We start from the raw sequence: 16,243 nt of genomic DNA on the forward strand, positions 1-16,243 counted from the left end.
ACAGAAAATTACATATTTTTCCATTTGTGGGTTTTTTTTTAGATAAACTTACTACAAGTGTACCTTTTAAAGTTAAAAACATAAATATTCTGATTTGAAAGCTGTATAATTATTTAAACAATTTTTATTTAAACAAATTAAAATATTGTGTTATAATAAATAAATAAATTTATTATAACAAAACAAAAGCAAGCTTGACATTTAATAATGCGTTAGTTCGATGGCTCTACTCCAGTTACTTGGGAACAAAAAAAGAATGAAGGAAATTGCTCCATGGGAAGCCGAGAAAATGCATTTTTTTAACGTATACCGATTTTGAACTTTGAGGGTTACATTTTCTCCAACCTAATTTTTGATTGAAATTTTGCTATTTTTGGCAATTTTCACACGTATTATCGATAGTTTTTATTATAATAATATATGTTATGAGGATTTTAAAGATATGAAAATTTTTGTGGAGAAAGAGGACAAAAATAAAAAGGTGATGGTTTGAAAATTATGATCCTATGATGCCGTAAATACCGGTCATCTTTGACCGGTTGTATCTCAGGAACCACTCATCACAATTAAACGTTTTTTCTTTTAATCCTATTGTTTATATCTTTGCCGTAAATTTCGGTCAACTTTGACCGGTTGTATCTCAGGAACCACTCGTCATAATTAAACGTTTTTTCTTTTAAAAGAAGCATCCTGCCGCTGTCTTTCGAATACCGTTTTCACAATTTAATTTAGTTTAATATTTCCCGAGATATTCTATTTGTTTATAAGCCAAAAAATTGTTTATAATTTTAAAATATTCCTGAGGCCGCTTAAATAGTCTAATTTCAATTCTGTAAAGTACATTAGATAGGTATAGTGTCCTTTTATGAAAAAATCATAGTTTTTCTTATGCATCATAATTATTGTCGTTATTATAGCGACCGTAAATTTTTAATTAACATTTCAATTGCTGCTAAACTGTTCATTCAATTTCCATCGGCTTCTGGAATTGTAATACAAACGGAAAGGGCTTTTACGTTACCAAGTTATTTAATTATTGATTAACAACTACTTATCTAAAAGTTTAGTTGAAAATTAAAGATTTTGTTGGAAAAACCCGCTTTTTCCGGGGAAAGTTTTCGTCGAAGTAAATCGGAAAAAACACGTCTCTATGTAGAATTTAATTGCGGTGAATTTTTATTTGGGTATTTTTGGTCTAAAGTTAAAATCTTTGGAGTTATAGAGCAAAAATTGAAAAAAACACGATTTTCGGGCGCCATTTTGTTTATAAAAAAAAAGTAGCACACTATCTGCGGACTTTGCATATCTATATTATTAATATATACAATCATAAGATTCGATTCCAGCAATAAAATTGCTGGTAAATAACTTTTCCCAAAAATGGCCTATTCTCCGATAATCAGCCCAGACTATTATGTTTAATGACCTGTAGAAGTAAACTATTAGACGTCATTAGCAGTCAATTACATTAGACGATGGGGTAGAAATTAAACACTGCGATGAATAAAAGTACCTGGGCATGAAGATAACTCAAGATGGAACACTCGATGCTGCTATAAAAGACAGAAACATACAGGGTAGAAAAGCCATATCCATGATGAACGGCATTCTGTAGGACCAAACAATATCTAAAGCGACCAAACAGCTCATATACAATACCATACTTAAAAGTGTAATCACATATGGTAGTGAAGTTTGGCCACTGAAACGAAGAACAGATAAAATGTTACTAGTAACAAAATGGACTTCTGGAGAAGAGCAGCAGGCAAATCAAGAAAAGATCCGATACCAAATGGGAGAATACGAGAAATGGTGGGAGTATATAATGTAGATATGTATATAAAACAAAAGTGGTGGGATGGCATAAAAACAAAACAACTAATATGGTACGGTCATGTACAGAGCAACCTGGAATACTAATAGACAAGACGAAAACGGCGGGTTCGTTGGAAAAAATATTCCCATGAGATTTTTTTGCATAATCATATTTGTAATACACCCCAGACTAAGGTTCAAGAAGTCGCCCACGAAAAAAGTGGTCCAAATTTTTTTTAACAATTTTTTTTTAATCAAATTGCAAAAATTATTATTTTTGGTCTGGACAATTTTTTTGAATTATACTTCTTTAGGCGTGATTGAGAGTAAAATTTCATAATACTGCGCGCATGCGCACACAGACAGTATGGCGTTTAGTTGCTATCTTTCAAGTTATGTATAAATATATCAGTGCAAGAAAAGGTGTGAAAAGAATATATTAGTGTTTTTAGTAAATATATTTATTATAATTTTTGTGTCTTTGGATTTGTCTTCCTCAGGAGTAAGATGAGTATTATTAAAACATTTTATTGTATATTTATTATAGTTCACCTTGTTTTTTTGTTACCGTGAATTGTCATTAGGTACGTCCGAACCGATACAGACACAGTCCTCGTAGCGTATTTGGTATAGCATTCGGCCAGAGATCAAGAGGTCTTGAGTTCGAATCCGGAGCAATCCTATACTTTTTTTTTTATTTTTTTGAAAGTGGTAAGCACAAAATTAGTTTGGTGTTTAAAAAAAATTAAAACAAACTGTTTAAAGTAGGTATATTTATTTTTAAGAAATCATATAATAGAAGTATAACTTCTTACGTGCGTACAAAGTACACACACATTTAGGTTTTTTAGACCATTGTGGAAAAAAAGTTATCTTGTCATTTTTCTCTAAAGTTGATGGTTTTCGAGTTATAAGCAATTTGAAATTTGAAAAACGCAAAAATGGCCATTTTTAGGAATTAATAACTCGGTTAAAAATTATTATTATGAAGTCAGAAAGTGACTAAATCAAAGTTTAAAGCCCCCCCCCCCCTACATGATCCTGAAGAAATTTGTGTCATTAATTTATTACTAAGCTGTTATTTTTAATTATCAACAATAAGCCGTAAGAGCGTATTGACGCGGCTGTAAGTGCGAGTAAGATGCCCCATTGGATTGCCGGAATGGCATCTCTCTCGCACTCACCATAGACGGCCGCCTAATACGTGCTGGCGCTCATTATTATTACTTAAAAATAACAGCTTAGTAATAAAATTATGACAAAAATTTCTTCAGGATCATGTAGGGGGGCCTTTAAACTTTGATTTAGTCACTTTCTGACTTTCATAATAATAACTTTTAACCAATTTATTAGGCCTTTAAAATCGCCATTTTTCGTTTTTTTCAATTTTAAATTGTTTATAACTCGAAAACGATCAACTTTAGAGAAAAATTACAAGAGACCTTTATTGTCCTGAATGGTCCAAAAAACCTAACAAAAATTTGTACGGGCCAAAAATATTGATTTTTGCAATTTGATTAAAAAAAATTGTTAAAAAAATTGGACCACTTTTCACGTGGGCGACTTCTTGAACCTTATTCTGTGTTCTGGGGAACCCGCCGTTTTCGCCTTGTTTATAAGATCATTGCAATTATTATTCTAACCTAGTATTTAAAAATATCTTTAAAATTAATAACAGTTGGCCAAATGCATTGTCAATAAAGTATTTATCACCGATAAGACGTCAAGGTCCGACGCTTCATACGAAAAATAGGCAAGAGATACTTTTGGTCACAAATTAAATAAGGAATTTAAAAATAATTTTTTATTTCCAATATCTGAGTGGCGTACTATTTTTTTCTTTAAAAAAAATTAAGACCATTACCCGTATGCACGCCAATGATGAATATATAAAATTCTTAATTGTATGTTAAAAAATGAACAATAACTATCTCTCATTATCAACAAATTTCATTTGATATCTCAACTGGTTTCAGAGCAATAAATAAATCATCAGTTTGTAAGAACAATTTAACACCCCCTAGTCGGAAACGAAGCATTTGCGGACATACGTTTCTATAGCAAACTATCATTATTTTTTCATATAGAATCACCCCCTACAGTTTTCGCAGTTTTTAGTAACATCCTGTAGAGACTGCTTCTCACCGCAGTATTTCATTTCTGGACCCCAAAAGTATTTTTAAGTACCTAGATTTTTTGTTATTTTCTATTATTATTACTGCTAAATTTTCTTATCTAAATTATTTATTCTAGTTTTTACTAATATGTACTAGAATGATATTAATTATCTTAACGGGGAAATACTAATGGTCAATGGTTTTTCAGAACATTATATAAAAAACTATACCAAATAAACCGTGTGCAATGATTGTAACACTTAATTTATTTAGTTTTTATTTTAATTTATTTACACTTATTTTTAATTTATTTTTACTAAACACTACTTACACTAAAATATAGTTAATTTATATAATACATTTATATTTCCCGACCTCAACAGCAATTTTATACCCGTTTATTATTCAGACTGGCTTGTATAATACAAATTCTCTCCTTAAATACTCCGATCCTGTTCTCTCGACTGTACTAGAAAATTCCAAGATCTTGTTTGGAATAAATAGAAGTGTTCCGGAGACATTGAGGCGTCTGTAGAAACCCTGTACCTGAATGCAGGTATTTAGTCGAGCGTTGTTTACTTGAGAGTCCGATAATAGAATTATCTAGGGAGGGACCATTGACAGTTAGCTAACGTAAAATGTATAAAACAAAAAAAGAGGATAGACAAAATATTTTATAGTTTTAGTTGAATATGTACCTAATTAATCATTAGTATCTCATAGATACTTATGTCTTGAGTAGCAATTGATAATTTCAAATTAAACGGTTTTTATATACATTTTAGGTGAAAACCACTTATGGAAAAAAATATTTCTGTCCTTGTTTTAAAAAATCATAAAAAACGCTGAGACCCGTTGGTTTTTATATCGACGGTTGAAAGATAAAAGGTTGTAACCCACAAATCAACTTTTTCCAGGAAGTAGAAATAACGCTTCATTTAAGTAATTTATTATTAAGTAATTATTGATCTACAAATTAATGAAAAAAATTATTAGGTTAATTCCTCATAAAATTACTTAAATGGAACGTTTTTTCTACTTCCCGAAAAAAGTTGATTTGTGGGTTACAACCTTTTACCTTTCAACCGTCGATATACAGGGTGTCCCGAAAAGATTGGTCATAAATTATACCACACATTCTGGGGTCAAAAATAGTTCGGTTGAACCTAACTTACCTTAGTACAAATGTGCTCATAAAAAAGTTACAGCCCTTTGAAGTTACAAAATGAAAATCGATTTTTTTCAATATGTCGAAAACTATTAGAGATTTTTTATTGAAAATGGACATGTATCATTCTTAAGGCAGGAACATCTTAAAACAAAATTATAGTAAAATTTGTCCACCCCATAAAATTTTATGGGGGTTTTGTTCCCTTAAACCTCCCCAAACTTTTGTGTACCTTTCAATTAATTTATTATTGTGGTACCATTAGTTAAACACAACGTTTTTAAAACTTTTTTGCCTCTTAGTATTTTTTCGATAAGCCAGATTTTATCGAGATGCGGCTTATTTTTTAATATGTTTACATAAAAATTTTATGGGGGTTTTGTTCCTTTAAACCCCCCAAATGTTTGTGTACGTTCCAATTAAACTATTATTGTGGTACCATTAGTTAAACACAGTGTTTTTAAAACTTTTTTGCATCTTAGTCTTTTTGTGATAAGTCACCTTTTATCGAGATGTGGCTTCTTTTTCAAAATATACTTAAAAATTTAAGTTATAAATAAATTTTCAGGTTATTAACAAGTGTCTATAATCATATTTAACCATATACAAATATGAGGTGGATTCGACAAATATTCAATATTATCTCAATAAACACTGGCTTATCAAAAAAGTACTAGGAGGTAAAAAAGTTTTAAAAACATTGTGTTTAACTAATGGTGCCACAATAATAATTTAATTGAAACGTACACAAAAGTTTGGGGGGGTTAAAGGGAACAAAACCCCCATAACATTTTTATGGGGTGCACAAATTTCACTTTAATTTTTTTTTAAGATGTTGCTGCCATAAAAATTCCACATGTCTATTTTCAACAAAAAAGCTCTAAGAGTTTTCGATATATGAAAAAAAATCGATTTTAATTTTGTAACTTCAAAGGGCTGTAACTTTTTTTGTGTGCACTATTGTATATAGATAAGTGACGTTCAATCAACCTATTTTTGACCCCAGAATTTGTGGTATAATTTATGACCAATCTTTTCGGGACACCCTGTATAAATGTGCGCTTTTTAAAATCAATTTAAATATACGGGATGATTCACGCAAGCTTAGCATATTCCCTAAACATGTTTAATGGAATTTCCTGTATATTTTTATAATCTACATAACAACCAAATCTCAATGAACTATATCATGTAGGGTCTATTATGAATATTACAGGGTGAAATTTTGAAATTATACAGTGTGAAAACTACTTATGGAATAAAAATTTTTGTGTCCTTATTTTACAAAATTAGGTATAAAAATGCTGGGTCATGTCCACTTTTAAATTCAAATGTGCGCATTTTAAACATACATTTAAAAATGTACATGGATATTCATACAACTGTAGCATAGTTCATCTTCTTTGTTTTTAATGGAACACCCTGTATATTTTTATGTTTTTAAAACTGATTAAGTTTAACAACCTGTTTAAAAAAACTATATTGTATGTAAGGTCTACATAAAATATAATATAGACTAGATATACGTTTAAAAAAACTATATTATGAATAATATAAGATCAAATTTGGAAAATATGCATAAATTTCGTCAAGAACTTAAATGCAAAACTATGCCCAATATATTGATACTTAATTTATAAAATAATATGTCTATTTAGCTAATTTAAAAAAATACTATTATACAAAGTGTGATGAATTATTATTTTCAAAATTTTGTGTGTAATGTCTTGACTAAAATTAAACATCATTTCAAAATTTTGCCTTCTATTATTTATAATAGCCCCTTTTGAGCTCAGGTTGATAAGTAGCTTTTAAAAACAAAAATATACAGGGTGTTCCATTACAAATAAAGCTTATGGGTTATGCTATGTTTGCGTGAATCGCCCATTTAAATACATTTAAATTAATATTTAAAAAGCGCACATTTGAATTTAAAAGTTGACTTGTTCCAGCGTTTTTTATAATTTTTAAAATAAGAGCAAAAAGGTTTCCACGGTAAAGTTTTTTTATAATTAACGTAAATTTTAATATTTTTGTATTCTCTTTTTTAGTGCGATTGTATTTGTAAAAGATAAATCTGTTTTGTATACATGCACTACACCAGATACCTATCTAGTTTCGAAATATGAAAAAAATACAGAATCAAAAATATGGTACAAAGTAGAGGACTTACCGAGAACATCAAATGACGATACTGAGGCTATTTTACAGCTGAAATTGGACAAACACGACAATATATTATTTGGTAAGACTAAAAATATATATTTTTTGATTAATTTTTTTGTTAATTTAATTATATATACATATGTAATTAATTTTTTCATTTTTGTACGTTCTATGTGATTTAAAAATAGGACAGCACAAGTTTAGCCCACCACCCTCTACTCATATCAACAAAAACATAATTTTTTCATTTTTTTTTGTTTTTTTTTTTCAGTGGGCTGCAGTCAATTTAAAATTGTAACAAATTTCACAATAGTTGTGGCTTTTACAAAACTTTCTATTTTTTATAGATCCGTAGTTTGAGTGTACACAAAAAGAAATATATTTTTTTTTTTTTTGAAAAAAGCTGATAACTTTTTTTGAAATTGGAGGTCTAGTCATTTTTTATTTTGTGTACTTGATCTGATTTTTTTAGATATTTTCGTAGGTAACGTGAGCCACCTTAAAAAAAAAGAATGTGTGTGTACTTTCTACGCACGTAAGAAGTTATACTTCTAAATATGATTTCAATGAAATAAATATACTTTCGGTCAGTTTATTTGTATTTTATTTAAAGATTAAATTAATTTTTACTTACCACTTTCCAAAATTTTTTATTAAAACAATACCAAAAATTAAAAAAAGATTAGAAAACACCAGGATTTGAACCGGGGACCTCTTGATCTCCAGCCCAACGCTCTACCACTGAGCTATACCCTTTTGTTTATACGATCTACAAGATTTCTCAGACATAGTGACAAACATACGAAGTGAATTATAAAATACTTTAAATATTACTTATCTAATTCCCGAGGTAGACAAGTCCAAATACACAAAAATTATAATAATAGTTATTTATGATATAAATATTAAAAGCACAATTTTAAGGTACGTATGTGAAAGATTCACTTCTCTCATTCTGCAATTCACATGAGTGCTTTAAAAATGTACTTTTTAACACCTATATCATAAAATATTTTTTCTACAAACGTCTTATACAGTCCCTGGCCATATTATTATGACCACCTATGAATTTTTACAAAAATCAACTATTCCACTAGGTACGTTTTGTTTAAAATATGATTTTTAAATTAAATTTTGTGATGTAATGTTAATGTTATACATTAACTATATTATATTTAATAATAAACAATAATAAAATATTTGAAAAAATTACATATTTATATTTTTTTTAATAAGTTGTTGAACTTCTGACCTTAATCAGATGGAAAATATTTGGGAGCTTTTAGAACGAGTATTTTCCTATGAAAAGGTCACTAACGAAATTATTTTCAATAAAGAACTAATATATCATTGAAACCATAATAACAAATTAAAGCAAAAAAAATTTAGCTGCATTCACAGTATGTCAAGACGGATACAAGCGCTAATCAAAGTTAAAGGGGGCTCAACAAAATATTGAAAAAATAAAAATATGTGATATTTTTAAATGTTTTATTGGTGTTTATTATCAAATATAATACACTTAATAATAAACAGCAATAAATCATTTGAAAATATCACATACATATTTACATTTTTTTAATATTTTGCTGAGCCCCCTCTAACTTTGATTACCGCTAGTACCCGTTTTGGCATACTTTGAATGCAGTTAATTTTTTTTTTTGCTTTAATTTGTCATTGTGGTTTCAATGATATATTAGTTCTTTAATCAAAACAATTTCGCTAGTGCCCTTTTCATCGGAAATTTCTCGTTGTAGAAGCTCCCAAATATTTTCCATCTGATTAAGGTCAGAAGTTCAACAACTTATTAAAAAATATATAAATATGTAATTTTTTCAAATATTTTATTGTTGTTTATTATTAAATATATTATAGTTAATGCATAATATTAACATTGCATAACAAAACTAAATTTAAAAATAATATTTTAAACAAAACTTACCTAGCGGAATAGTTAATTTTTGTAAAAATTCATACGTGGTCATAATAATATGGCCAGGGACTGTATATCAACAATTATAATTTATTCATTCTCAATTGCAGGACAATACAAATACCTACAAAAACTTTTACTTGAATTTGACTGACATTCCATTTTTATATTTTTCTTGACATTACATCAAAACTGCCTACTTATACTGTCAATACGTAAATCATAACAACTACAGAATAACATCTACTTTACTTTCTAACAAATTTTAATAGTTTTTTCTACAAACGTGTTAAAAATGCAATAATACAGTTTAAATTAAATTAAAAAAAAACCTTTTAAACCACCTTTTTCAAATTGCGCAAGTTGTATTATTAATATTAATGTTAATAAATTAAATATAAATATTTTGACGTTTCACAATTTGACAATTCACTTTTAACTGCAGTGCCTTAAAATTTTTAAAGCACTGGTGCTTTAAAGTAGCATTTTTAACGCTCCTATGGAGTGCTATAAATTGCATTTTTAACACGTTTATAGAAAAATATATTTAAAAACACTAATACATATATCCATTCCACACCTTTTCTGGGCCCGGATTACGTACACTCGATACGCATCGTATTCGCCATGTTTTACTGTAGCGCCTTATGGGAAAACATGGCGGATACGATGCGTATCGAGTGTACGTAATCCGGGCCCAGGACTGATAAATACATAAATTAAAACATTTAGTAACGAACTCCATACTGTCTGTGTGCGCATGCGCGCAGATTAATAAAATTTCATCCTCAATCGCGCCTAAAGAAATATAACTTTAAAAACACGAAAAACTGGTTTTTCAAGAATTTACTTTAAAGTTTATAAAATGGGGAAAATCCCCACAAAAACAAAAAAAAATTTGAGGCCGGCGCACCTACGGAAAAAATCTGGAGAAAATAGGAAATAGTTGATTATAAAAATGCCACAAGGAAATAGCTTCAGAACAACATTAGGAAATTATATTTTTTGATAAAATACACAAAATAAAAAAATAAACCAGCAGCCATCACCAAAAAAAAGTTATACGTTCTTGTCGAAAAAAAAAATACATTTTTAGATGATGTATACTCAACCTACATATGTCTATAAAAAATAAACAAGTTTTGTAAAAGCCTCAACTATGTCTAAACCCACCGAAAAAACTAATAAAACCGAAAAAATTACATTTGAGGGGGCAGGGGAAGCGGGTTGGGTTAAAATTGCGCTGTCTTATTTTTTATTCGCATAGAAAGTAAAAAATGAAACAGAAATGAATTCTGGGAGTACGAACACTTTGTTTTATAAAAAAAAGTATAGAGTAACATTACGTAGTTTTATATGCCATTAGAGTGAAAACTTAGTCTTTTGCTAACAGTTGCCGCTAGGGCATCTATGCCATTTCGTTCGTTGCAATCCGTGACTGCACGCCGGGGTTTGTTTTGGTTGGATCAGAGAGAGCAGCATATGTGCCTCCTGATGAGAGACTAACAAGTTTCGAAACCGGTAGAGGTGCTTGCTGCACTCTCTGATTGGACTAGAATATGATGCGGCTGTATTTTCGTTTTGCAAAGAAATTGAAAATGGTTATTCAACTTTGTTTTATCTTAACGAGTAACTTTGTAAAATAATTATTTAATTTTAACGTTTAGATTTTTTATTTAAGGTACAACTAATAATGGATTTGTTATTTGGGATTTTAATGAAGAAAGAAATTACGAAAATGTAGTCAGTTTAAGTCTTCCATACGGTACAAGAAACATCACTACAAAAATGTCACAATCTAACTCTATAACTTTGAGTGCACACAAGAATTATGCCATTGCAGGAGTGAGGTGAGGGATAATCTAATGTTTAGCTTTATGCCTTTACACGAACACATTCCATAAATGTCAATTTCGGGCCAATGTTTTTTAAATGCATTCATTTTTTTTTCGAATCCTGAGAAAACTAATAAGTATATATTTTTAAAAATTTAAACGCAGAATGAAAGATTACATTATTACCGAGAGCCGAAAGTCCCTCAAAACTTCTATAATATTTATTTTAACAAGTTACAGGGGTGAAAAAAAGATAAAAAATTTAGTGTGATTTTTAATTTTAAATAAATCATTCAAAAGAAACTTTTTGTTTATTCTAACGGCCGGTTTCACAAAGTAAAGTTAACTTGTGGTTAAGAGATAACTAGAGGTTCCCCCAGTATAATATATTGGGGTAACCTCTGGTTATCTCTTAACTTTACTTTGTGAAACCGGCAGTAAGGGACTTTCGGCACTCGGTAATAATGAAATCTTTCATTATGCGTTCAAAGTTTTTAAAAATATTTATTGAATGCATTAATAAAGCATTGGTCCGAAGTTTTGCGACTACGCTCTTAAATTTCATGTTCTGCGTGATATCTTTTAGAAAAAATCTATATGTGTGGAGCATGGAAACAAAAAAGTTGGTTAAGGTTTTGGATGCACATTTTGGACGTATAATCCAATTGGAACCATTGACCGTAGGTAACTGGAACAGCATTGTTACATCTTCTATAGATCGAACGGCAAAAGTATGGAACATAAACAATATTTTCGAAACAGTCCATGTGATAGACAGACATGAACTACAAGTAGATTCTATAAGGTAAACAAAACAATATATAAATTTCTTTTATGATAGTATTGTAATAGGCTGTTTAATAAGTTGATGACAGATGAAAGTCGCTAGGGGTCAAATCTGGTAACTACGGTGGCTGTTCCAACAATTCAAACTTTCATTCATGGATTTTAGCCATTGTCAAAATGCTCATATTACATGGTGCATTGTCCTTATTTTTTCTTCTGCAAACCGTGTCTTTTTCGAGAATTTTTTAATTCAATTGGTCTAAAAAGTTACAATATCGTTAAAAATTTATTGTTTTATCAGTTTATAAGTAATTCACAAACAAAATTCCTTTTGCATCCCAAAAAACTGATGCTAACACCTTATTGGCTGATTTCTGGACACAAACTCATTTCTAATTCTAAGCCATAGAACCAGGTTCATACCACTCTTTAACCTCTTGTTTTGATTCAGGATAATGGTGATAGACCCAAGTCTCATCTTACGTCTCATCCATAGTGATGAAGCAACGCACAAAATTCGAACGCACAGCTTTCCAAAACACTCTATATGTTGCTGAGAAAGTTGCATTCGAATGACCCAATCTTCAAAAAGAATGACCCTCATGATATTTCAAATTATAGACCAGTACCTGTCCTTAGCGTAATTTCCAAAGTAATAGAGAAGGTTGTATACAACAGAATGTTAAATTTTATAGAAGAATACAATTTATTAACTCCAAACCAACACGGATTTAGACCAAAAAAGTCGACACTCACGGCGGCATGCAGCTTGTTTTAGCGTATTTATGATGAATTAGATAGTAGAAACCACGTGGCAGGACTATTTTTTGATATATCACGAGCTTTTGACTGCTTAGACATAACATTTATTCGCAATAAATTATATAACGTTGGCGTTAGAGGGATATTTCTAGCATGGGTAATAAATTTCTTAAGTGACAGGAAGAGTGTTGTTAAATTTAAAGAATCAAGCTCAGAACCATACACGACAAATAAAGGAGTACCACAGGGATCCGTGCTGGGACTATTATTATTCCTAATTTTTATTAACGACCTACCAGATCACATAAGGGCACTTATAATATCAATATTTACTAATGATACCTCGTTAATAGTCTCTGCACGTACACTCGAGGAATTAAAAATGACAATAAAGACTGTTGTTGACTGCTTTATACGCTGGTGTAATACCAACAGATTAATATTAAACATTGACAAGACGGAAATCATTTATTTTCACTCATACAACTCATCTACCAATGACTAGTATCTTAACCATCCATGATAGAAACAATATGTTATCTTCCACTCACTCTACAAAGTTTTTGGGTGTGTTCATTGATTGTAATCTCAAATGGTCAGAACAAGTGAATTCAGTGAACATGAAATTGAATAAAGCTTTTTATTCTATATCTAGAATTAAAAACACACTACCCATCTCGGCATTAATGAACGTTTACTATATAGCCTTGCTTACAGCCACGACATGTGCTATAATGTAATTTTGTGGGGGAATCCAGTAGATAGTAACAAAGTGTTCATTACCCAAAAAAAAAATTATCTGTAAAATTTTTAATTTGGATTAGCAACAATCGCGTAAACCAATTTGTATTAAACATAAAACTTTAACTTTCTACTGCCTATACAGGGTGTCCCGAAAAGATTGGTCATAAATTATACCAGACATTCTGCAGTCAAAAATAGTTCGATTGAGCCTAACTTACCTTAGTACAAATGTGCTCATAAAAAAAGTTACAGCCCTTTGAAGTTACAAAATGAAAATCGATTTTTTTTTAATATATCGAAAACTATCAGAGATTTTTTATTGAAAATGGACATATATCATTCTCATGGGAGAAGCATCTTCAAGCAAAATTATAGTGAGATTTGTCCACCCCATAAAAATTTTATGGGGGTTTTGTTCCCTTAAACCCCCCCAAACTTTTGTGTACGCTCCAATTAATTCATTATTGTGGTACCATTAGTTAAACACAACGTTTTTAAAACTTTTTTGCCTCTTAGTATTTTTTCTATAAGCGAGTTTTTATCGAGATGCGGCTTCTTTTTTAATATATTTACATACAAATTATATGGGGGTTTTGTTCCTTTAAACCCCCCAAATGTTTGTGTACGTTCCAATTAAACTATTATTGTGGTACTATTAGTTAAACACAGTGTTTTTAAAACTTTTTTTGCATTTTAGACTTTTTTTTGATAAGTTAGTTTTTATCGAGATGTGGCTTCTTTTTCAAAATATACCCAAAAATGTCCATTATAAATAAATTTTCAGATTATAACAGGTCTCTATAATCGTACTTAACCATATACACAAATATGTGGTGGATTCGACAAATATTCAAAATATCTCAATAAACACTGCCTTGAAAAAGTACTAGGAGGCAAAAAAGTTTTAAAAACACTGTGTTTAACTAATGGTGCCTCAATAATAATTTAATTGGAACGTACACAAAAGTTTGGGGGGGTTTAAGGGAACAAAACCCCCATAAAATTTTTATGGGGTGTACAAATTTCACTTTAATTTTTTTTAAGATGTTGCTGCCATAAGAATGCCACATGTCCATTTTTAACAAAAAATCTCTAAGAGTTTTCGATATATGAAAAAAAAATCGATTTTCATTTTGTAACTTCAACGGGCTATAACTTTTTTTGTGTGCACTATTGTATATAAATAAGTGAGGTTCAATCAACCTATTTTTGACCCTAGAATCTGTGGTATAATTTATGACCAATCTTTTCGGGACACCTTGTATATCTATAAATGTTTACTTTATGTAAAAGAGGAAATCAATACATTTCCAGTAAATTCAGACAATCACTATTACAATACAAGAAGTGCTGAATCTTTACGAGTTGCTAAACACAGAACATCGAAATTTCAAAATTGCTTCAGATATATGGGACTGACCTTGTACAATCATTTGCCAAAAACTGTGAAATAAATACCACTTTCCACTAGATTTAAAAAAAAATGTTAAAGATTTACTCTTAAGAAAAGCATATTATTCTATAAATGAATATCTTGAGAACAAACTGCAGTAGCTACATATTTAACATGTAAAAATGTTATTTTATATATTTAATGTTTTGTCAATTTTGTTACACTGTGAATATTGTATTATACACATTAATGTTTTTATACTGAATTCTGTAGTGACGTATCCTATACATTTTTTTTAATTTCTTAAAGGATCAATAAAGTATGACTATGAATGTGTTTTGTTTCATCGTTAACGAACGCAGCACCTATTGCAAACATAGCTTTCTGCAACGGAATACTTCAGTCAAAATATTGCTTATACTGACCACTGAGATGCTTAGGGCTTCTCCTATCTCTTTTAGTCACTCGACGATTTTCCAATATGAAATCCTGTATTTTTCCACTGTTTCTGTTTGTGTCTGTTTTTGGATACTCTTGACGTGGATCTTTTTCAAGGCTTGTATGACCACGTTTAAATTCAGCAACCCATCCTTCTACCATACTAATTGAAGACGAAGAGTCCTTATACACATTCAACATTCATTCATTAACTTCCGTTACTTTTAAACCTTCCAAAAATAAAAATTCAATTATTGCATGATGCTTAATTATTTTCATTGCAAAAAATACTGTGACACGTTGGTACTGAATGGCTTGTAAACAAAGAATGAATTAACAGATTGAAATGAATCTTCACATACGTTCATATGAAGAGTGTACCAATAAGAAAAAATCAAGTCATATCTTGACTTTCCCCTGGAATAGTCTTTTCATGTAGCCAGTATGCTACACTATTCCAAAATGCATAGCCATACTATGCTAAAATGTCTATTTAATAAAAGTTTATGGGTCTTTACTTTTTATTTTATAAAAGTAATATCTGCTTTTAACTTTATCAGTATATTTCGTCGATTTTTGATGTGCTTTATTTTGTAGCTTATCAGATAATTTAAGTTTGGCTGTAACAGCTACCAGAAATTGTGTAGGTGTTTGGGACCTTCGAGTAGGTAAACTAACCGCAAAATTGGCAGACAGTCCTTTGGGTGCTATAGTTACCCAAGCAATCATTACTCCAGATGGAAAGTAAGTATGAATATAACAGAATTCATCCAGAATCTTTCAAGTGATTTATTTAACAATATTTTAGGTACATAATGTCAGCAGAGTCTGGAAATATTTTAATATGGTTAAGACTCACTCAACAAGTGATCTTTAAAGAAGAACAACCTGGAATCAGGCAGTTAACTCTTGTGGATAGTGGTACAAAGATTATTTCAATATCAAAACCCAGTAATCCTCCAGGAACAGATTGTGTCCGAACTGTAGCTACAGTTTGTGTAAGGGAAATACCAAGTAGGTTTTACTAATAAAATATTTTCACAATATTTTACTTAATATACTATTTTGTTTCTGATGTAACATTAA

The 16,243-nt window shown here is 30.0% G+C and overlaps 2 protein-coding genes across 4 annotated transcripts in view; one reads left to right on the top strand and one right to left on the bottom strand.

Annotated features, from left to right (window-relative positions):
• Window positions 1–16,243, bottom strand: part of LOC114332931 (transcription-associated protein 1) — a 206,440-nt gene that overhangs the window by 183,407 nt on the left and 6,790 nt on the right. The window contains exon 2 of one of the 3 annotated variants that reach the window (XM_028282721.2): window positions 7,274–7,311. The exons of 1 other annotated variant lie outside the window; for it this stretch is intronic. The gene's annotated coding sequence lies outside the window, so the exon portion shown is untranslated. Of the gene's footprint in view, window positions 1–7,273; window positions 7,318–16,243 lie in introns of those variants that run through there. One more of the 3 variants, XM_028282722.2, reaches the window with a different exon arrangement.
• Window positions 1–16,243, top strand: part of LOC114332938 (NACHT and WD repeat domain-containing protein 2) — a 77,967-nt gene that overhangs the window by 54,550 nt on the left and 7,174 nt on the right. Inside the window, exons 20-24 of the mRNA XM_050643499.1 lie at window positions 7,152–7,345; window positions 10,881–11,049; window positions 11,621–11,839; window positions 15,755–15,901; window positions 15,966–16,171. Coding sequence (XP_050499456.1) covers window positions 7,152–7,345; window positions 10,881–11,049; window positions 11,621–11,839; window positions 15,755–15,901; window positions 15,966–16,171 — 935 coding nt within the window. The remainder of the gene's footprint in view (window positions 1–7,151; window positions 7,346–10,880; window positions 11,050–11,620; window positions 11,840–15,754; window positions 15,902–15,965; window positions 16,172–16,243) is intronic.

The sequence above is a fragment of the Diabrotica virgifera genome, chromosome 2 (assembly GCF_917563875.1).
Source record: "Diabrotica virgifera virgifera chromosome 2, PGI_DIABVI_V3a".
NCBI lineage: Eukaryota > Metazoa > Arthropoda > Insecta > Coleoptera > Chrysomelidae > Diabrotica > Diabrotica virgifera.